Source organism: Maylandia zebra, linkage group LG6 (genome assembly GCF_041146795.1).
Source record: "Maylandia zebra isolate NMK-2024a linkage group LG6, Mzebra_GT3a, whole genome shotgun sequence".
Classification (NCBI taxonomy): domain Eukaryota; kingdom Metazoa; phylum Chordata; class Actinopteri; order Cichliformes; family Cichlidae; genus Maylandia; species Maylandia zebra.
The window spans coordinates 36,717,242-36,739,910 of NC_135172.1; the positions used below are offsets into that span (position 1 = coordinate 36,717,242).

Genomic DNA, 22,669 nt, shown 5'->3' on the forward strand with positions numbered 1-22,669 from the left:
TCCCTTTCGATTCAGCCCATTTGCTACAGATCTATCACAAACATTGACTCCTGTTTCTTCCCATTTGCGTTTATTGTGCATTTTCCATTTTCCAGTCATTGCTTTGTGTTTTCTGTCCTGGTGATCTGATATGTGATCTACCCCTATGTTTTCTTTTTATAACTTCCTCCTTTGTTTGCCATTTTTCTAAAATTTAAGAAGAGCTGATTAGGAACGACCAAATTCTTTGTAATAACATTTATCACACTTCACTTTACAGTACAGTTGTTTCCTCTCTTGCTGGTGCTTCCTTTCAATCAGATTGGTGCAACAGGTCATTAAGGTCTGTGTTTTACATATTTAGATTTGTGCATGAATTTGTTTTAGAAATGCAGATTACAAGTAAAAAATCTAATGTTAAGTTACTAATATATTTACTTTTATTTATTTTTTCATATCTGTCGTTTATTTGTTAGAAAGTTTTTAAAAAATCTATTAAACATTCTGCAAATGCGATAATATTATATAAATAAATATTTAAAAAGTAAATCTTTTTTAAAAAAAATCTCCAAATGAAAATCATCTACAAGAGGCTTAAATTTCAAACAACTCTCACTTTGTCCCGGATTAGCTGCTCTACTGTTTTTAATCCAAAGAGCAGACTAGTGAGCACTGAAATTCACCACAGGAAACTCTGGCAACTGTTGAATTCTGCATCACATCAAAGAGCACTTAAAGATAAGGCGACATCCAAAAGTTGAAGCTGAATCAGAAGCAGGCCTCTTAGCAGTTTAGCAGACTGTAGCACACTGGTGAATCCACCAAGGAGTGTCTCAGAAAGAAATAATGAAATGGCCTAGTTAAGAAAAGAAGCCTACATTTTTAATCCCAGGGAAATATTGTGGGGGGATTTCAGATGGCCAGAATCTCCTCTTATGTGCTGAGAAACATCTCTGTGGTGGACACACACACACACACACACACACACACACACACACACACACACACACACACACACACACAAGGACTTGCTTGTGCTAAAGGTGTGCTATGTTAGCCTCCACAGAACAACATTACAACATTTTTGTGTAATTGAATTTTCCTTATATAGCAGCTTTAAACGCGAGCACTGCATTAATGACTCATTCTGGGTCGTACTTATTTTTCACAGTTGTGACTCAATTTACTCATTTGTACTTTGGTCTAACAGCAGGTAAAATAGTTTCGTTTATGGTAAAGTTTATTTTTTTTAATTTTACACAGTTTCTATAGTAAGAAGTTTGAGGGAAAATCCTCAGTACATAAGCATGTCATCACGCTTTCACAAAAACAATATTTTGTATCTAATACATTCAACAAAGGCTCACAGAGACACAACCTAGTTGCACTTACATTGCCTCTGGCTCTTTCTATCAAAGCAGGCCAAACAGCAGACTTTTTATTACGGTATTAATGTATTCTATTTGTTTAGAGAGCTGCACATCTTCACTTCTCCTCTGCTGCAGTTCTCTAAAGCCTTTGGGGACATCTCAGGGATCCAGCTGACATATGGTGAAGACAGGAGAAACATGTTGGAGGCTGCCAGGATGTGGACCCCAATCCCCAGATGTACAGTGACATATTGTCTTCAAACAGACCGTCTCTGTGGCAGAAACACTGAGAAAGACGGAGAAAGACTTTTCTAACCGCGGGTGTTTTCTCCCCCAAGCCATTTTCAGTTTGAAAGAGCCCAGGCACTTAATTCTCTTCTTGCTGTTTCAAGGGGTTGCAGCTACTCCTACGGATCATCTGAGGGGCTAAAACGGGTTTATAATTACCATGAAATATTAGTAAATTGCTTAGTTATGTTAAAAATACAGGATGCCATACTCACATTACAACAAACCAGCAAACTGACTCAGCAGAAAGAATCTGGGCTTTGTCATTGACTTTTAAAGACAAATTAATAAACTGCCATAATCTTAACAGCCTGTAGTTGGATTTTACAGCGAGGGGGCTACAAAAAGTAACACATTGTGTGTGTGTGTGTGTGTGTGTGGGGGGGGGGGGGGTTATGGGCTAATTGCAGGATTTGGTGAAACCAAGTAATGTAAGAGGGGGTCCTAAAAGTAGCCCCAAGAGATTACTATGTAACGTCTCGATATAGAAATGACCAAGCCTGAACTGGTTATGACCACTTAGCTTTAGTGCATTAATTATAGCACCCGCAATAAACTGGGGTTTATAGGAAAGGGTGTTTAAATAGCACATAACACGTAATTAGAGGTGTTTTCAGTTTATCATCCTTTTTTAAAATTATGCAGATCCCAACAAAGTGTACTGAGTAATAAACAATTTGTGCTAGCAAATATTATTTAAATGTTAACACAAGTTGTTAATTACAATGAAAATGTGCAGATAGTTCTTACAGAGCTTTTCTGAAAGTGAAACCGGTTTTACTTAATTTTGAATTACTTTTATAACTTTCTGGGAAATGATTGTAATTCTTATGGTATTTCATTTTTTATTATTTTTGTAACAAATTTAACTTTATTATCAATTTGCATATTGCAAGTGCATGGCCAATGAAATACAGTAGCTTATACCTGTAGCCAAAAAAAAAAAGGGAAAAACAGCATTTATTGCTTATTCTTTTAAACGGGTATGCAAATGCCAGAAATCCATAGTGAGCAAGGAATAGGTTTTAAAATTTTTACTAAGTCTGTTCCCAGGGGAGCAAATTTCCCTGAAGCCCTGATGATTTATTCAAGTGCTCTTTTAGAAATTGTTTTAAATGTATTTCTGTATGATTAGAAAGTTGTGTTTAAGCAGAAGACATGGGAGAGGAAGGCATCTGAGGTGGCAAAGCTCTCAGACTGAATTCATAATTGCAACATGACCAGTGTCTTTCATCAGCTCACACTGGATGCTGCCCTGTGGCATAATTGGTTCTGCCTTTGAGTCTGTGTAATATCACATTTTTTGCAAGCCATCCAAACAGTTCAACTTCTTAAGTTATACCTTTCCATCTCATCTTTGCACATTTTGCCTGATGTCCCCAACCTTTAAAACATGGGCCAGCTCAAGTTTGTTTCCCCCCCCCATTTTACAAGATAGCAGTTAAGTGCTGTGAACCCATGAGGTATTCAGTTTGTGTGCTCTTCGCGCACAAGAAGCACTTGAACAGAACTGTTGCATTAGCAGGCCTGTTACCTTGTCTCTTCAGTGTCTTATGCAAGGTCAGCAGCCATACTCAAAGAGGATGGGGACGAGACCAAATACACAAAGGATTCCTAGGAAAAGTCTCAGTGTGTGCAAAGGCAAAAGGAGGGGGGCTGTTTTTCCCCCTTCAAACAAGTTGTTATATCTATAGCAAAGATTCAGCAGCTTCTAATAGCCATTAGAGGGGGGGGCACATGTACGGCACAGATGTATTTATTTGAGGTTTTTCCTGAGCCCAGACTCAATATCTACCCACTGTCAGCGTATAGCTTTATGGATGAAGTCCTCTAGGGTCTGTTCCCAGGTCACAACAAAATCCAACCACTCGTACTTTGTGTAAATGGTTTCTAGTTGTCTCAATAGGCAGCCACATGCTTTCAGGCGATGCCTGCGGGCAGACTGATCAATAGATCATCACTTTCTCAATTCTCAAACCAATTGGAGCTTTGACCGAGGAACAAACTGGTTGAAAAATTACTTTGTCTTGTCTGCACTGCATTTGTAGCAGTTACTGGGTTTCTTTGTGGACTTTCAGGCTTAGCTGTTATCTGAAGCCACTTTACTATACATCTCCAATTTCTGGAGTTGATGTGGTTTGTGTGGTAGTTCAAACCTTTGAACACGATTCATGTTCTTGTTTTGCTCATTGAGCCTACTTTTGTACAATTATGATTAAGTAACATTAATTGTAGTGCCACAGTGACATGTCAAGTTATCAAAGAAATCAAACCATCAACCGCCAACAGCACACACTTCAAGTCCTGGCTCAAACACTTCACTGTACGTAAGAAATCACAGTAGCCTGCCAGCTTTCCTCTGGTTGTTTTTTTTATTTGCAGTTCTTTACATTTTAGAAAAAGAATCCAAGGATTTTGCCTCCTGTGTGTTTTCGTCTGGCCTCTTCATGATCCATGATGCCAGCTGAGGTGGTCAGCACAATGTATCTATGGAAACAAGAGTCAAACAGAGCATTAAAATGTGCAGCACATTTATGACTGCATCTTCCAAAACATTAAGTGAAACTGCTGCCAGCTATGGGAGTGTTTAACAAGAAAAAGTACCAACTTCTATATAGAACTCCCAAAATTACATTATATTTTACCCTTCTGCGCTTTACCTAAACAGAAGCTGCAAAATATTCAAATAAAGCTATTAAAAAATCCCATTGAAATATTAACCCATACTTTAATAGAGAGTCAGTGGCTGATGCAAACTGGGCCCAATATGTCTGCAGGTTACTATGGATTTCATGCTCCAAAAGCAACTGCATTTAACACATCAAAGCTTAACTACAACTGTCACAACAATCTCGATCCTATTCACGCTCATTTTTGGCATTTCCATTCAAAAACAAAAGGATCTCCAAAAACAAAGACCTTTATCTCCCAAATTAAAAGCTTAGGCTCAAATTCAGTGTCCACATACGAAAATATTCTAATCAAAATTTACCAAATATTTCTTTGTAAAAACAAGTTTGAGTCTGCGTATACTTTGCAGTAAAATATGGGACTCTGAAGTGCTGCTGTTAATGTTGCATTTCCAGCAAAGTATAAAAATATTTTGCCTCACAGTTATTACCCATAGTTGTCCCAAAAGCTCTACGAGCACAGGTCTTTAAAAGTTAAACAGACTTTCGTTCACCTCAGAGCTGGTTGAAGTTTGTGAAGTGCTACAGTGTGTTTGCGTTGCTGGAGTTTAGTACTAAAGTCTGCTAAAATTAATCCGTTGTTGAGATTTTATGGTGTAGAAAGAAAATACTTCGTTCTTTCCTAATTAAGTCCAAATGCACCCAAGAGAGCCAACAACAGTACAAACTGTACACCATCCAGGGCACGCACCATGCCCTTTATTTCCAACACCAACCACTCAAACCCTTACAAAGGAGCGGAGTTACATTGGTAAGTATGTAGACAATCGGTGCAGTGTTAATTTGTTCAAACATAGCTGCTGTTTAATTCCTTACTGTCCAATAACAAAGGTGTAAAACACCCACATTCTAATACTGATGTGCTTTTACGATGTGTGCTCTCCTGTCATGCTTGACAGAGCATAATAATCACAAGTTTATTTGCCACATTTATTGACATTGTCGCTAAAAGCAATATACTGTCTGCAAAAGATGTCACAACATCATACATGTACATGGTCAACATACATGTCTGAAGCAGTTAAGTATGCTTGGCTGCTTTAGTGAAGTCTGTGCTCTCGAGTCTGATGCTGATGGAATTTGTCAAAGCAAAACGCTAAATGTAGCCTTAACCTCAGGATAAGGTAACACACTGCATCATGTCTCAATGTATGCTCAATCATCCCGGTAAGTAAATCCCAAAAGGTTGATTCTCCCACTGAAAACGCTACATCCAGATGAACAGATTCAACCTTTTGGGACACTGCATCATATTACCATTAAAAAAAGAAAAAGAAAAAAGCTGTAATTATTAGTTTAGGACATTTAATTCTTTAAATGCAGTCTTTAGAGGAGCTGCTGCCTCATCAGTGGACAGACACCAAAAAAGCCAACTCATTCTCAGTTGCTTGATTAAAAGAAAAAAAGGAAAGAGGAGGAGGGGGAGTGTCACAGGGGTGACACCAAGTTGGCTGAACAGATTTTAGGCCTCAACAGTGATGAGGTGTCACTCAAATTGGGGGAGTGTTATCTGCAAAACGTATTAAGGGGCATGTGTGGGAACCAAAATTGTTATAAAAATTCAGCCAAAGTTCTTTTCCAGCCACACATATGATAACAGCTGCAGCCTCCCTCTCTGTCAGACACAGTAATGCCACAGTGGAGTCAAGGTGGGTAATGTTTTTAAAAAAAAAAAAAAAACTATAACTAAAAAGTCTTTATTGCTCTGCTTTCTGAAGCCATTTCTTTGATCTGTACAGTGAAAAAAAATTCTAATTTAAAAGTTGCTGGTAATGCTGTTATGTAGTCGTGAGTTAGGCCTTAGAGATGTTTTTAATGATAAAGCTGGTGTCGCAAGGACAACAGATTTCTGGCCTGCTACCAATACAGGGCGGAGGGTGAGGGCGCAGACAAAGGAGACGACACAGCCAAAAGTACATTTGGATACCTCAGAGAACCACCATGGGGGAGAACAGCTCAACTATCAGCTAAAGCTGAAGGCCAACTGTCATTCGCTACTGAAAGCAACACCGACAAAGTCAGTGACCCTGAGCAATTTGGAATCAAAGGAAACTTAAGGATCCTTTGACACGCTCACCCCCAGGAACCTTGTTTTACTTCATCCAGCTAGATCTTCACAACTAAATCTTTTAGTCATCTTGATTAGAGTGAGACTAAACTGTGAGTGACAGAGTAAAATAAATGTACACAAGTGATTTATAAAACATGGGTAAGGGAAGCAATAATGAATGTAAAAAATAAAGTAGTCATTTCATCCTGTTTTCATAGTACCTGGAGATAAAATTGTAAATAAAATTAAATTACAGCCCTACTGTAAGCACAATCTACATCAAAACCTTTGAGTAAAAAGACAATTAGAGTACTTTATCATACCACCTGCTCAAGAAGCATTAAACAGGTTTTTAATGCTTCTTAAAGCTGTTTTTTTTATGAAGACACTTCAATCAGCTGCATATCTTTAAACTCAGCTACAGGCTGAGACAGCAGCAATGTCCTCTCTGCCCTCTAGATCACAACTGTAACAGATCGTAAAATGATCTTTCAGACAGATCATCCAACCAACAGGGAAACACATTAACAATGTAATGTGTGCAGGACTACAGAAACAGTGTGGTAGCCATCTGATCGATGGGCCTAGTATAGTTCTGTACTAGTCACACATCACACATATTGACAATAAACTGGACTGGGCTAAAAACACCACAGCACTTTACAGGAAGGGCCAGAGTCGTCTCTATTTTTTGAGGCGACTGAGGTCCTTCAACATCTGCCAGAAAATGCTGAGGATTTTCTATGAGTCTGTTGTGGCCAGTGCGATCCTCTATGCTGTTGCATGCTGGGGGAGCAGGCTGAGGGTCGCAGATGCCAACAGACTTAATAAACTGATCCGTAAGGCCAGCAATGTTGTGGGGATGGAGCTGGACTCCCTCAAGGTGGTGTCGGAGAGGCGGATGCTGTCCAAGATAAAGACAATGTTGGATAACACCTCCCACCCACTCCATGACATGTTGGTCAGTCACAGGAGCTCGTTCAGTGAGAGACTGAGATTACCGAAAAGCACCACTGAACGACACAGGAAATCATTCCTGCCTGTGGCCATCTCCCTGTACAACGCATCCACTTAACACACTGTTTGCTGCTACAACTACACATGTTTCTTTTCCAAATATTTATTTATAAGTGACTTATGTATGTATGTATGTATATATATGTATATATTGTACTATTCTTAGTTAGCGTATTGTCTGTCTTGTCTTAATGTTGGTTTAAAATGGAGCACTGTAACAAAAAATAATTTCCCCCAGGGATCAATAAAGTATTCTGATTCTGATCTGTCTGAAAAACTATTAAGAGTGCAATTTAAAATAAATAAAAACATCCACTTGTGGCTGCCTTATACAAAATAAATCTTTGTCCAGTTGCATTGTGCCCAAAACATTTAAAAGCGACAAACGGCGATACTTATGCTACAGTTACTCATAACAAATCGAGACATATGGATCGACACAGTTAACCACCTGAAACACTAACCAACTACACCATTTTGTCAGGCAGGGCCAACAAAGAGAAGGCATCAGAGGAGCAAATGGCACACCTTTCAAACCAGAGCCTCACTCATCATATAGAGACATTTAGGGGCCAAAATACACTTAGAAATGCCTGGTTGCTCATTTCTATTGGTTTTTGCATTCAAAGTGTGATGACAAATAGTTCTCACCCAAACTGTCTTGAGGGCAGCAGGTTGTTCTGCCACTTCTCCAGGTCCTTGAGTTGGAGATCAAAACGTGGACTAATCACGCCACACTGACAAGAGAGAAAGAGTGGTTTAGACTCCATTCACAAAGCATTAAAGCTACAAGCAAGGCTAGACAATGATAAGAGTTAAACCAAGTTTAACATATCGAAATGAAAACAATGGCCACTGACTTATTGGTACATAACTGTAAAGACTGTATAGAAACAGCTTCTCTGTCGCCATTATCACTAGAAGCCCTTTAAGACCCAAGTTAACTTAAATGGCACTAACATAAAATTATATTTCCTTCAGTCGTTCATAGCAAAAGAAACAAAGCATGTGTTTAAAACTATCAAAGAAGTGACATGAATAACAGTGCAGGTTGGTTATATTTACCTTGTTCAGCCTGCCTGTGAGATTGACAACAATTTTTCCGGCTCTGTGGTCATCAATGATCTCAAACTCACCAATATAACCTGCAAGGCACAAATGACAAAGACCATTAAGTTAAACACGTTATTAATGCGCATAATTATTATACACATTAAGTTAAACACATCAGGGTGCTTCTAGAGGTCTCAAATTAAACTGAAGTTATAATTTTACCAACTGTACACACAAACAAAGCAGTCAGCCCTTCAAGATGCTTTACAACTGCATGTGGTGCATAAAGTATCAACTTGGAACGCACACACCTTTAACATAATGACACTCACCGTGCTTCATCATGACGGTTAGGAAGCGCACAATAACCTTGGAGCAGGGCCTGATGAGGACCTGACGTTTCCCACGCTTCTCAGCATTGTTGATGCTTTTGAGAGCATCTGCGAGAACGTTCATGCGCACCATGATGCCTGTGGACACACACACACAAAAAAGACTTTTAGCATTAGATCCAAAGGCCTGGACAAGAAGGAAATTAGTGAGTATCATCACCATCGACGCTCTACAGACTACACTAGAACACTGATGGTGAAACGTTACAAAAAAAAAAAACAACTCAGTGAATTTGACAAAAATGCTCACTACACTACAAAGGAGGACTTAAGTAAAAGAAAGCCTAGTTAGCAAAACCTTGCTAACACGAATCATGCCGACCCTTTTCCTTCCGTCTACAATTATGAGCCTGGCGGCTAATATTTTCCAGAGATGGCAGGTTAAATACTGCTCACACTTTACTCTTGACAAGTAATGCTGTGGCTTCAGTTACACTAAGAGAGGAAAAACGGAGCCTTCCACTGAAGCATGGTCATTCATGAGCACTCAGATTAGCTACTTAGCTTATCCAAATGCAAACGCCACAGTAAGTAGTGCCCTTAGTTCTGCAGTTACAACGGTCAAAATATTATCGACAATATGTACCACATACAGACCTGTACGGACAGCTAAAATGTCTTATTCGTTGGACATTTGAAACTCGCATAACTGGGAGCAAAGCTAACAGCTATCAAGCCATCAAGCCGCCCTGAACGCACCAATTCCCGGGGCCAGGCAGTCCCGCTAACACAGGACAAAAATTATGAATCCGCTTCACTAATGGAAACCATAATCAGCCCAAATCATTACTACCAACTTTGACTTCGAAATGGACTCACTTATGGATTATTTCACAATATGATGCTTTAGATACTTAAAAGATTGAAGGTGACGATGTAAAAACACATCTTACCGGTTCTGCAATATGGCGGAAAGAGGAAGTACGAAAATCTTGCAGTGCATTATGGGAAAAAAGGTCGAGACTTTTTCAAGCCGAGATGGCCCACAGCGCCAAAGCCCAAACTCCCCCAACAATGCCCACGTACCGAAAAATTCATGTTTATTTTGTCCCTGAAAACTGCCAGCGTTTTATAAGAAGTCTGACATTTATAAGTAACTAATATTTTATTTTGTTTGGCAGGTTTGGAAAAATCGTCTTATTTTTTTATAGTTGTGGGCTTAAGTGGGCCACTTTCTTCGACCTCAAACAAAGATGAAATTCAGAAAAATAAATAACTTTACTGTCAAGTGTCCCTAAGCGCTTTGTATAAATGTGAAATTTAAAGCAGTGTCCCCAAGGGACGATGAGTGTACTGCATTAATATCCAGGAGCTTAACTATGAGTGCTTTTAAAAGTGAAAATATATGAATATGAAAATATACATGAGTATGTACACAATATTATTATTATTTCCAGTCCTAAACCTGGCTAAGGGCATCCAGCATATAATAAAACATGCAGATCCATCTGATCTGGCCACCCCTTAGGAAATACGAGAGAAGCCAAAATTATATTTTGTTTGTTTGTTTGTTTTGCCCAGGGAAAATATTGAAGTTCAGAATAGATATTGTAAATTGAAGACTTGGAAAGGCAATTAACTCTCAATGTCATGTCTCAGTGAATATGTCTGGTCATGGTTGTATGTTGACAAATTTGTGAATATTCACACTAACTAAAAACAACGCCATTTCCTGTTCTTGTGTTTACTTAGTAAGATTTGTCGACGCCGTTGCAAATAAAATTTCCAATTTCAAGGAACACTTTTTTGGTCATTAGGCAAATAAGACTCTGATTTTTGTTTTTTAAATATTCTCATAAATGAGGACTCAGAGATTATCTTAGCCTGGAATTTGAAGGACAGTACAGCCAGTGTGCTACCTTGGTGGTGAGTAAAGAAAAAAGGGGCATATATTCATGTTAAAAGGGAGTTTTTTCTTCCCACTTTTGTCAAAGCACTTGCTCACAGAGGGTCATCTGATTATTGGTGGTTTCTCTGTATTATTGTAGGTTTTTTACCTTACAATAAATCCTTACAATTTAAAGCTATACAAATAAAACTCAACTGAATTGAATTGAACTGAACTGAATTAAACACCATCATTTATGTCATTATTTCATATTGTTTCTGCTGTTCTCACATTTGCTAACAGTCTCTATGGACTTGGTGCTCCTCATAGAAGGAAACTGTAAAATATACTTTCAACAATTATTGAATCTTCTCAATGTGTATTCTGACTCAGACTCTGTGAAGAGTATAATAAAACAGATTGCAAAGTGCAAACTCTCAGATCCACATCATATTTTTTATTCCACATTTTGACACGTGCAACACCCTTATTGCAGTACCTAAAGGAAATTAAAACATACAGATACAGCATTATCTGTAAATGCAAAAACAGCACAACATTATGAAAAATCATGCTTTAACAACAATGAAGGACTGCAATATTAAGCCCTATGAAATACTAGTTGCATTATGTCTGTGTATGTCACTAGACATAGATTGTCACAACTGTGCAGTGAGTAACTGCAGCGTTTTTTGTTTTTTGTTTTTTTACATTAATAAGTTCACATGTCAAAACTGTGTTTTTTTCCTTGAATAAACTCACAAATTATTGTGGTAGGTCACTGATCACCTTTGTCTGCCCTACACAGAAATATTACAATAACTAATCACATTTCTATTTTGCATGCATAGAAAGTATGTATAGATACTATGTAATATATGTATATATATAAATATATGTATGTCAGCATAGCATCAGAATCTACACACTCAAACTAAGTCACCAAAATCGGTAGTGTCTTTGGAACTAAGTGCACCAAAAATTACTGAGTAAAAGTAAGTGAAACTTTTTGATATGTTTTCGCCAAAAAAGTTGAACATTTAGCTCATTTGTGTATTATTATGTAGTAATCTGATTACTAGAAATTTGACAGATTCTGTATTTTTCAATAATGCATGGTGGAAATCAGTGAATAACTAAAACAGACTGTAGATAAAGAGTATAAAGTTTAACTGCTAAAAGCTGCATGAACACAAAAGCATTTCTATCTTGTTTGAGCAAAATGTTTGTGTCTCCGTCAGCTTTCAGGTACTTTCTATTCATTACAACTCTACTACCATGCTCTGATGTTACATGTTCCTGTGGAGTGATCAGGCTGAAAGTGTGTTGTAGGAGGTTATGCACAGCCATCTGCTAAACACTAAGCTTGTTGATCAGTACAGCTGCAACACCTCTTTCCACTGGTGTCCAGTAGAGGGCCCACTAAACCATTCAAACCCAGATGCAGTGACATACCCTCCAGCCAAGTCTCAAAGTGAACAGTCATGTGGAGCATAATGGAATGCTGAGTAGCACAAGACATAGTAACCAGATTTCTACAGCATTTCTATGGTTACGTTAAAGTTTCAACACATTTGTTTTCATCTATTAAGCCTCTGGCTAACCTTTCGTGTACCCTAAATTTTCACACTTAGCCACCATTCCTGACCATGCTGACAAGAGAATCTGCATCTCCCTGGGGATCCAGGCCCAGCCTCTGGAGGTCCAGACCCATGGCTACCAGCATCTGGAGCAAGGTAAGCTCCTGCTGGGTGGTCTTATCCACCAAAGTTGGGCAGGTGGGGTTACACTGTGGCCACTGACAGGAATCCACGAGGTGAAAAGGACATCCTTTAGCCGGGGTCCTGTTGTTACGTATTGCTTCCAGACTCCTGTCCCAGCATTGAAGGGCACGTGGCAGAGACGTGCCTCTAACTTGAAAACTTGTCCAGTTACTTTAGGAACAACAAGAAGGAGAAGTTATGAATTAGAAATAAAGAAAGAAAAATGGGAAGGTTGTCAGAGTTAGTAATTAAGGACCAGAAAAGGGCAAATGGCAGGAAACTGTTTTACTTTAAGGTTTGCAACTGCAAGTGTTGCAGCATACAAAGCTACAAAAGACCTTGAACTTTCAGCTCCTGACTTTGATTGCACCCACTTCAGCATAACTAAGTATACTTATACAAGACTGCAATGACCCATCAATGTCCATGTGAACAACTAAATAATCTCTATGTTAAAGTGGTACTGGGAGGCTAGAGAAAGTGTGAAGTGGCATTTGGTGACAATGTGGTTTGATGAACAAGCAAAACAAAAACAGCAGCATGAGCTCACTGGGTAGATATGACTGCTGGGGAGAAAAAACAAGGGTGCCAGGTGAACTTGAATATCCATTCTTACCTTTTGGTAATTAGTGTGTGGGAGAGACAGGACGGAGCAAATACAGCCCTAAAAGACACGCAAAGAGAGAGCATTTGTTAAAATCCATCTTGATTTATTTTTCAACTAGCTATAGTAAGATTTGAATCTAGTCACTGCGTGATGACGACTTTTGACAGGAATGCATAGATGGCACAGAGAACGTCAAGGAACTGTTGGATGTTAACATAGAATTTGATTGTCTGCTGTTTTAAATGGCTGGCAGTTCACTCAACAGTTACAGGCTTTGATATGTAAATGTACAAATGGAAAGTGGATAGTAGCTCACCACCACTGCTCTGCAAGCTCTATTACATTTTGTTAAAGTCACCAATTCTATTTTAAAATATTTTTTTATAATTATAAATTGTAGATTGAATTGATTTCCTGATCTATTAAAACGAATGATTGTATTTGCCACTATCAATGGTCAAGAATATTAAAAGAAAACACTAAAAAGCAGTTCCGTGTTGTCGAAAGGGCTTAATTTCAATTTCAGGAAATGGCTGGAAATCAATGAGTGCTAAACATACAGTTTTTATGTTCTGTTAATGTTAGTAATGTTTAGACGTCAATATATGATAAGTTCTACGGAACTTACGTAACATCTCTCAGGGAGTTTTTGAGCTCCAAGCCCAGGTTCTGTATGTACTGCCACTGCTCCTCAGACATGCTCTGTCCCCCTATATAGATGTTTTCCACCCTCAGCTGTTCCTCATCAAACAGCCACTGTACAATAAACACAGGGGCTGTAGGGAAAATAACATTTAGTTGATCAAATCAGTAAATTCCATCAAGTCTATTAGTCACTTCCTGCCAGTTATTAAGCTGTATCCACACACACACACACACACACACACACACACACACACACACACACACACACACACACACACACACACACACAAAGTCAGGAACTACCTGAAGAGCTACGTAGGGTCTTTTGGATTTATGTTCACCGCCATGTTCGTGATCTTTTTTTTTTTTCTGTGTGTACAATTTCATAAGATCTGCAGGTTTTTGCGCTGGCCTCAGTTGGTGATTAAATTTGTTATTTAGACCAGTCTCTAAAAAGTTTTTATATTTAACAGCCAAAATGAAAAAATCCACCAGTTAAACATACTGTTACTAGCCACACTGGCCCCCTTTTCAATGATTACAGTGAATACAACTCAGAATGTCATGATCTAAAAGTTTACGCACCAGCGTAGCAGTTAGAGTTTCAAGATTTACATAGAAAATCTCTTTTCTTTAATTTCAGACCCTGATTTGGAGATTTTGACTAAACGTGCTTTTATATGCTTTGCTGATTTAGCAACTTTAAAATTCCATATATGTGACAATAAAGATCTTAAAAGTTTGCATCGAGGGCTATAATATTCAGAAGGCCTCTAAAAAAATGATGCAGTCCAGATGAACTTACATTGGCTTATCATGTCATCAGCGTGGGAATCAGTCTGTTCACTGATTGAGTGAAGGAAATTCACAGTTCTAATATGTCAGTGCTCATTATTTCTGAACTGCTCAAGTCATGTCATATGGTGTGCATTTAAATTTAAAACATCATCATAAACAAAGACACCAGTCAACACTCACACGTCAAAGTAGAGTATAGTCTATGACCGAAGAAGCACTTCCACTCCTCCCCTCTTTTAAAGAGCTGCCGACATCTGTCAGGAACAACCCCATTCCACAGCCTGAGATAATAATGCACAGTTAATCAATAAAATTCACGAATAATATGATTTCCAAATCCTACATCGGGCATAGGAAGAGATCTAAATATTGTCTTCACCTGAGTCCAATCTTGATAGCATCCTCAGGTGAGCAGGAAACTGTCTCAGGGCAGTTTGGTGATCTTTGCTGCTTGCTCTCCAGAAACCAGCCTGAGTCCACGAGGCCTCGGACCTGAGCTTCTGCACCAAGCTGCTGGAGCTGACTGGCCACCCTCTCAATGTTGAGCAAAACACCTGTTCCACCAGCGCTGCAGGGGAGCCAAGAAAATGAATAAATAGTTTGGCTTTGAGGGTGACATTTTTGTTTAGGATATCAAACTGACAGTGCATGCCAGCTCATAACGGGAAAGTAAACATTTAGCAGGTTTTACATTCAGTTGATCCTGTTTTAGGGCCCAGGGACGTCTCAAGAACCATGCTGCTAACCTGGGAGGAATGTGCACCATTACTGGGCAAGGCCCTTTAATAAACATTATGTCACTGATCACAGTTGACTGTAAACATCTTCATTGTTGACAAGAGGATGCACCCAAAATAGGACTTTAATGGTAGATATGGAGACGGTCCAGATGGTACAGAGACTCTTGTCCATCAGAGCACAATAAAACAAACTCACCTGCTACCAGACAGCATGACAACCTTGGCCTGCTTGATTCCTTTAGGGATGAGATCTTTGATGACCTCACGGATGATTAGGGATCCCATGAAGTTATATTCAGCTGATAGTGAAGACAAGTATGACAAGATTTTTATTCTCTAATTAACTGAACATTTAGAGAATACATGTTTTCTTGTATCCAAAGGAGCTACGGTTACCTTATTGTAAAAGATTTGAGGAAACTTACTTGCATTTGTATTCCTATCTCTGACTTTGTCCCTGCCTTGTCTTGGCCTGGAAGGGGGTGTTGGTGCAGGCCCAGTGCCGCTCCACACATCACTGGAACAGTAAGGGATGAATCTGCCATAAAGAAGACAATCACATTTGTTAGACTAAAGCTGGAGGCCCTGAAGTTGGTTTCTTCCCTCCCCCATAAAAATCACCTCAGGCTGGAGCTGACAACTTCTGTCATATATCAGAAAGTGGCAAATCTCTATTTTGATCACACAGCCTGCATGTTGCTGAATTTCAGAAACGAAACTTTATCATTAAAGATTAAAATTGCTTGCATGGATGAAAGCGGAAAGTTAAAAATATCACCCAAAACACTACACGCATATGCCAGTTCACCACGCAGTATATATCCTGCTGTGCCACCAGACTTTTCAGACGTTTCTTTCCTCAGGCTGTGCGATCACTAAAGTCATCCTCGACATTTCAACATAAAAAACAATCTTCAAAAGAAAGAAAGAAAGGGAAAAGAAAACAAAATAAATTATTTATTCGTCATTAATCGGTGATACAGTTTTGTTGTTGTGCTGCATAATTAAGTAATCTTGTCTGACATAAAAAGGGTCACTGAAAGTGTTGCACGCACAAGGAATTGTGTTTTCAATCCTTTTTAAGTCAAGCATATTACCAGCTGCATTAAGAAGATATGTTTGCTGAATCCCTGATTATGCAACCTTTTTGTTGTTGTTGTTTTTCGATACAATCATTTTAGGAACTGTAACATTAGACACTTTATCCAACGTTTCACACACAAAAAAATCACCTAAAACAGCTTCAGGAAGCGACCTTACAGCTAAAAACAAGTTTTTTTTATAGCATTTCTCAGATTAGTGCACAGAAAAAAATGCACATTTATGTGTTAATTTAAGTTAATTTAATTTAATATAGCTGTTTTCAGTTTTGGCCTGGATGTTTACAGATATTTGTGAATATTTATTCAGCATATTTTTTCTCAATGTAAGTAATGGTAAATGGCCTGTATTTGTATAGCACTTTACTAGTCCCTAAGGACCCCAAACCGCTTTACACAACCAGTCATCCACCCATTCACACACACATTCACACACTGGTGATGGCAAGCTACAATGTAGCCACAGCTGCCCTGGGGCGCACTGACAGAGGCGAGGCTGCCGAACACTGATGCCACCGGGCCCTCTGACCACCACCAGTAGGCAACGGGTGAAGTGTCTTGCCCAAGGACACACGATGAACTGGAGAAATTTTATGACATCCAATAAAAACATCTATAACTTTTCTCCTTTAAAGAATGAGTAAAGAATCCATAGAAAATACACATACTCAGTAGCACTTACACGCAGAAAACCTTAGTTTTAGTCCAATTTTTTTAATTTTCGAAGGTTTTTACAAAGACATTCTTTATAAATGTTACCAATTATATCTTGATTTACTGAATATTCTTCCCTAAAAATTATTTTTCTGTCAAGAGGGTTTCAATATATATAAAGTGACAGAAGATCTTGATGTAAAAACATTTCATTCTGATGTACAAACATGTGTTTATGAAGTGTCTATTTAGTAAGATAACACTTCATTTACATATTCAAACATCAAAGTTCAGAAAATTTATAATACAAAAAAATAACAATCTTCATATTTGTAAGTTGAATGTTTAATCCTACTCCCCTGCAGTGTCTCCCATTATGTACACAAATTAATTAATACAACAACTATGGGAACAAAGAAAAAGTTGTCTTTATACACCTTCATTAACCGCAAAAATACAAAGCACATCTATGCAGGTACTTACACAATATTTGTGTTATGCCAGTGTGGGTTGTCCTCAGCTTTAGAAGATAATATTCCACTTCCTGTAAATCCAACAATCGCTCATTAAACAGATGTCCACTTGCCTCACTAGTCAAAGAAAGCAACTCTGTGGAAACGTCTATGAAAGGCATTCTGAAACACTGTCGGCTGACTAACCTCTTTTAGTTTCAGGCCACCCCGATGAGCTCATTAGTCGGGGGATATTTTGGTACCTGTAATCACAGGTCTCTCTGCTGTAGCAGCACCAGCCACCTAAATATAATAGACACTAATATTAGACATTCACATCCAAGATAGGGACACCCTTGTTAGCCCATCACACAGGCCTGTGAGGAATGGTGAAAGCAATGGTTGCACCTGCAGGCTGCTACACTAACATGACCATAGTATGCATTAACTGTATTATTATGGGGTCTTTACCTTACAATATAAAGCAGCTTGAGACAATTGTTGTTGTGATTTGGTGTTATATAAATAAAATTGAAAAAAGATAATAATAACAATAATAATTCACAGTTGAGCAAAAGACTAGAATGATCTCTTTAATTTACAAACTGTCAGCATGCAGATTGCTCATTTTTGCTGATTTGTCACTCAGTAACATGCAGGAAAATGTTCAATATCAGAGTACAAGTAAATTTGGAAGACACTCCCCCGGTGTTAACCTCAATTCAAGTCTGTGACACGCAGCAACCAAAAAAGTTGACAGGACAAGATGACATCCACATTAAGATTCCAATGAGCGGGTGTCACGCTAAAACAAACTGACCTTAGGGGACTAAATTAACCATATGGGGTTTTAAATACTCACCTTCCAGAAATAACAACCATCGGCGGCTTCCTCTGAATTCCTTTAGGTAAAACCTGTAGAACAAATGAATGAGCATGAGGAGAAACAGAAGATAAACCATCTTTGTAAAATCACTGACTCAATCAGGAAACAGACATTAAAGAGCAAAAACAACCAGAACTTCTCACCCAGCTACTGTCCCATCATTACATGTAACTTGTGTGTTTGTGAGGTAGTGCAGCCTCATATCATCTGTCTGTTGTCCAGCTCCACGAGTCCCTGCAGCACCTTCCTGTCTTGATTCGGCTGAGCCTCCGGTGTTTCTGGAGGTGCTTCCAGTTCTTCCAGTGCTTCCTGAAGTAACATCAGCTGCGGAGGCAGACTGGCCAGCATCACCTTGTTGGATCCCACTAGACTTCTTTGTGGACTTTCCAGTAGCTTTAGCATTACGGTTGTTCTGACACCACAGTCCCCCAAGCAAGAGCAAGAAAACAAATGGACCCAGTATCTTCATATCTGAGGCAACATAAAAAATTAGGGACATGCTGATTAATTCATGCAAAACATGAGAAATCTTCAAAAACTTTCCAACTTGCAAATACTTTACCTTTCAAAGAAGAATCAGTTTTGAAGATTGCTGCAATGAACCCCTCACCCCAAGGGTCAGGCAGATAACTGGTTCTGCTGGAGAGAGAGACTGGTGAGACATTCAGTGCACTGTGACAAGGTGCGAGAGGAGGGTCCTAGTCATGAGTAAGTGATGAAGTCTTGACCAGGTTTTGATGAAGGCTGCAAATCAGCGACGACCTTTATAGTGCCACCATATGGATCAGATTTCCTCCCATTTTCTCTTGCAGCTCCTCTCAGGCCCTGAGATCATCTGGTGACGACACACCGCAAGGGGAGGTACTGGATGGTTAGTGGTGAGGAGAAAAGATAACACACGCATCTCTTCAACATATTTCAATTCTTTGCACACACCCACCTTCAAGCACTTTCCCAGCTGACCGTACCTCATGCACAAGTTCTTTTTACCCCTAACCTCCTTCTTCTCCCCCCTCCATCCGCTGCTGATTGCCATTTTTTTTTCTTATTTAAACATCTACATGGTCAGCATGACCGCACAGTCGCTTTGCATGGAATGTGACCCAGAGGTCATTCGAGCGCCCACCTCAAACATTTTCTGACATGGGAATCAGTCGTACCGTAAGGTTCCCGCATGGTCAACAGTCTCAAAGCACAGGTGGAGGAGACTCTTCTTGGTTGTAGCACCATACGCATTATGCATTGCCTCATTCTTTTAAGTACGCTCAGTTTTACAAGAATAACAGATATCTAACAATTTATTTACTGGGGTAAAGTCATTACATAACTAATATAAAGTATAGGAGCGTGGTTTAGTCCTTTTCAAAGGCACATTAACAGAAAAACATATTATAATTAAAGAATAATAGCTTCTGTTCCTTTACTTCATTTAATAAAATCATTAGTGTTATTAAAGAACTTAAGATAAAAGGTCAGGCCTTTGCAGCACACAAATTATTCTTTGTAAAAAAATTGGTGGTGGTGGTGGTGGGGGGGGGGGGGGGGGGGAGATTAAGGCCTTCTACTTATCAAAATCCCCATTAAGATAATTCTTTGGAGCTTATTATGTCATTAGACAATCTGACTATTTAAGCATATTATTTTTATTAACTCAAATGCAGGAAGATTTGTAAATTCCTCGCACAATTTTCAGTTCAGTTTAATTTTCAAGCACTTTATGCAGATGATACCACTTAACACTTAACAGCTCCACTGTAAGACTTAATTTTAACTATCCTACCATATTTCTGTGATCTACAGACGCTGATTACAATTAAAGGAGGACTGCTGAAGCAGTTTTATATACTCTAACCTCCTTTTGGTTCTTGTCTTGGGCTAATCACTCAAGCTAAAAAAGTTCAGCGATTTCTATCCTGCAGAATTAAAGGTTTTGTGCACTGATGGTAACTTTACCCACAGCTTTGCAGACTTCTGTTTGTCAGGTTAAGTTAGTTTGCCTTTGGTGATGAAAGCGACAGAGTATTTGAAACTGATCTGTAGCTGTCGCCCCTGGGATGGCTGCAGGGTGACGTACCACCGATCACTAAGGATCACGAGCCCCAGAGCTCTAAAATTCTCATCAATGAAATGCACACCATCCCAGAGTGTCAATCAAAGCAAATAATGATCGCTTGGAAGGCCAGTGGCTACACAAGGCAGCACAGGGCTGTATAGGGTAGTCTGGGCTGAAAAGACTGCAGGGTGCACATTTCAGAATGATAAAGCAAAGAAGAGAAAAATAAATACATTATGCCAAAGGCAAATTGACATCTCTATTGGAAAACTGTACAAACAGAAAACAGCACACTTACAATCAATGTAAAATAGCAACTAGATGCTTTTGGAATGATTTAAATCTTAAAGGTTCATCCTGTATATAAACATTTCTATCAGGATACAGCCACATGTCTGAATGCATTCTGGATGTACATATGATACAATGATATAATATGTTGTCTGCAATAATCACCCAACCATTTAAAGACTTACAAACAAAGCAGACAGTTTTCCTTGGGTTTGTCTTATTGCTTTGGCATGAAAAATGGTATTTTGTCTCATTTTCAAGCACCTCGTTCTATTTTATCTACTTTCAACTATGGCCAGAAACAAAACAAAGCTACTCAAAAATATGTCTGAGATCGTATGTGCCTACACGCAATAAAAATGTAGCCTAAGGCCTATACCGAATTTGATCTACCGAGCTGAACAATTCTTCATTCCTTCAGTTGTCTTGAAGCATGCACACCACCATCTGTCTTCCCAGAAATCAATGCAACAATCTGTTTAACAGATACCTCAAATAGCTAAAAAACGAAAGAAGTTGCTGTAAATCTATCACCATTTCGCGAGAATGTCACGAACAGAGAGATGGCATTGCTGCTATTTTGTTATTCTTTCATATGGGATTGGACAGAGTGATACGTTTTTTAGTACAGGCCTCAGATCAGCGGATCAAAATGAATTTGTGCTCTAGATCTTGACTGATTCAACTCCCAGAGCATTTCAGTCTTGTCCCTTTGTAGCTTCTGCAGCAGACACTACCAGACCACCACAATCACACACTATGAGTGAGACCAGACATGCTTCTGGAGCCTATCATATGTGTATTTTTCCTTTGATAGACAAACATTGTAGATAACACATAAGGGGCTTGTGTGACATGTTGAACTTCACCCTGACCGGGACAACAACTTGACCCCTTGTGCAGCATAGAAGGCATTCTTTTTCCCCTTGTGTTGTTATGTTTCACAGCGAGCCTCCAAGGTCAGGATACCTCAGGCTTCGGGTGGTCCGGGCACTTTGTCTACTGTGCATGTGTGTCATCACCAACCACAAGAGCTGAGGGCTCAGCCATGAGCGAGAATATTTGACGGCTGATAACTTCAAAGAACAACGATCCAGGGACGGCTGTCGTGATCTAAATTCCATTGCTTACACTAAAGCACAGAAAGGTTGCGACCCACGCGTAACAAGTATAAAATCCAGCCCTCCAACTTTTACAGTAAACCTTTTTCTTTAGAATAATTAAAACTCTCATGGGCTGCATCAATACACCAGCAAAACTTTAAATAAGTTTATGATCCAAACCTAATCGTAGCTTGAAGCCTCCTTTTCACGTTGCATGTAATCTGAAAATCTGCAAGAGCATCACTTGTTGTCACCAGCAGTGGAGGGCATAGCTGGACATCGAGGGCCATGATTAATAGGTGATAAGAGTGGCATCTTTACAAGCGACACGAAAACGAGCCTCAGGCAAGAGATATGAGACTTGGCCAGAGCACTACTGCCAGAGCTCTCCATTCAATCAGTGAGGATGACAGAAAGAGCCTTAGCGGGATCGGTGTAAAGCGCTGAGCCACTGCAGGAGGCTAGCAGGTGGGGTGGGAAAAACTATTACTTAAACCAGGTGTTAAGAGGCCTTGCACGGTAACCTTCTGCAAGCTGCTTATGCATCACAGTAAATTGAGGAGGGTAAGCAGCAGCAATACAAGTTGTTGAATTCTGGGGGATGGGGGTGTAATGTAACATACAGAAAAGGATAGATGACTAATGAATAAGTCTTGTTTGCTTTGACACACTGCAGCTCATTCTGCTGATCCCTTCACAGCCAACTATGTTCTGTGTGCACTTTATTCCGATTTCAGACACAACTTCATCCAAGTAAGTTCCTTGAATTCCACAAGGAAAATTTTGATGTACAAAGGGCAAACGGAGATCAGAACACTAAAAGCTTCACATCATGAAAGCATATTGCAGATTTGTATTACTGAAGTTCATACTGATGTTGCACAGCTTGCACACGTTCTGTTTTTCCCTG

General features: G+C 39.2%; 2 protein-coding genes across 2 annotated transcripts; both read right to left on the reverse strand.

Moving 5' to 3' along the window:
- Positions 1 to 3,990: 3,990 nt before the first annotated feature.
- Positions 3,991 to 9,870, reverse strand: rps15a (ribosomal protein S15a). The gene is made up of 5 exons (XM_004538932.5): positions 9,733 to 9,870; positions 8,780 to 8,917; positions 8,460 to 8,539; positions 8,046 to 8,131; positions 3,991 to 4,124 (listed from the first exon to the last, which is right to left on the reverse strand). Exons 2-5 carry the CDS (start codon positions 8,910 to 8,912, stop codon positions 4,031 to 4,033), a joined length of 393 nt encoding a protein of 130 aa, XP_004538989.2. The 5' UTR covers positions 8,913 to 8,917; positions 9,733 to 9,870; the 3' UTR covers positions 3,991 to 4,030.
- A 1,245-nt stretch (positions 9,871 to 11,115) lies between these two features.
- notum2 (notum pectinacetylesterase 2) lies at positions 11,116 to 19,032 on the reverse strand. Its single transcript, XM_004538931.3, has 12 exons — positions 18,875 to 19,032; positions 18,456 to 18,783; positions 18,289 to 18,341; positions 17,634 to 17,729; positions 17,458 to 17,518; positions 15,646 to 15,758; positions 15,417 to 15,519; positions 14,860 to 15,048; positions 14,661 to 14,761; positions 13,666 to 13,813; positions 13,047 to 13,094; positions 11,116 to 12,601 (listed from the first exon to the last, which is right to left on the reverse strand). Exons 2-12 carry the CDS (start codon positions 18,779 to 18,781, stop codon positions 12,298 to 12,300), a joined length of 1,542 nt encoding a protein of 513 aa, XP_004538988.3. The 5' UTR covers positions 18,782 to 18,783; positions 18,875 to 19,032; the 3' UTR covers positions 11,116 to 12,297.
- Positions 19,033 to 22,669: the final 3,637 nt, after the last annotated feature.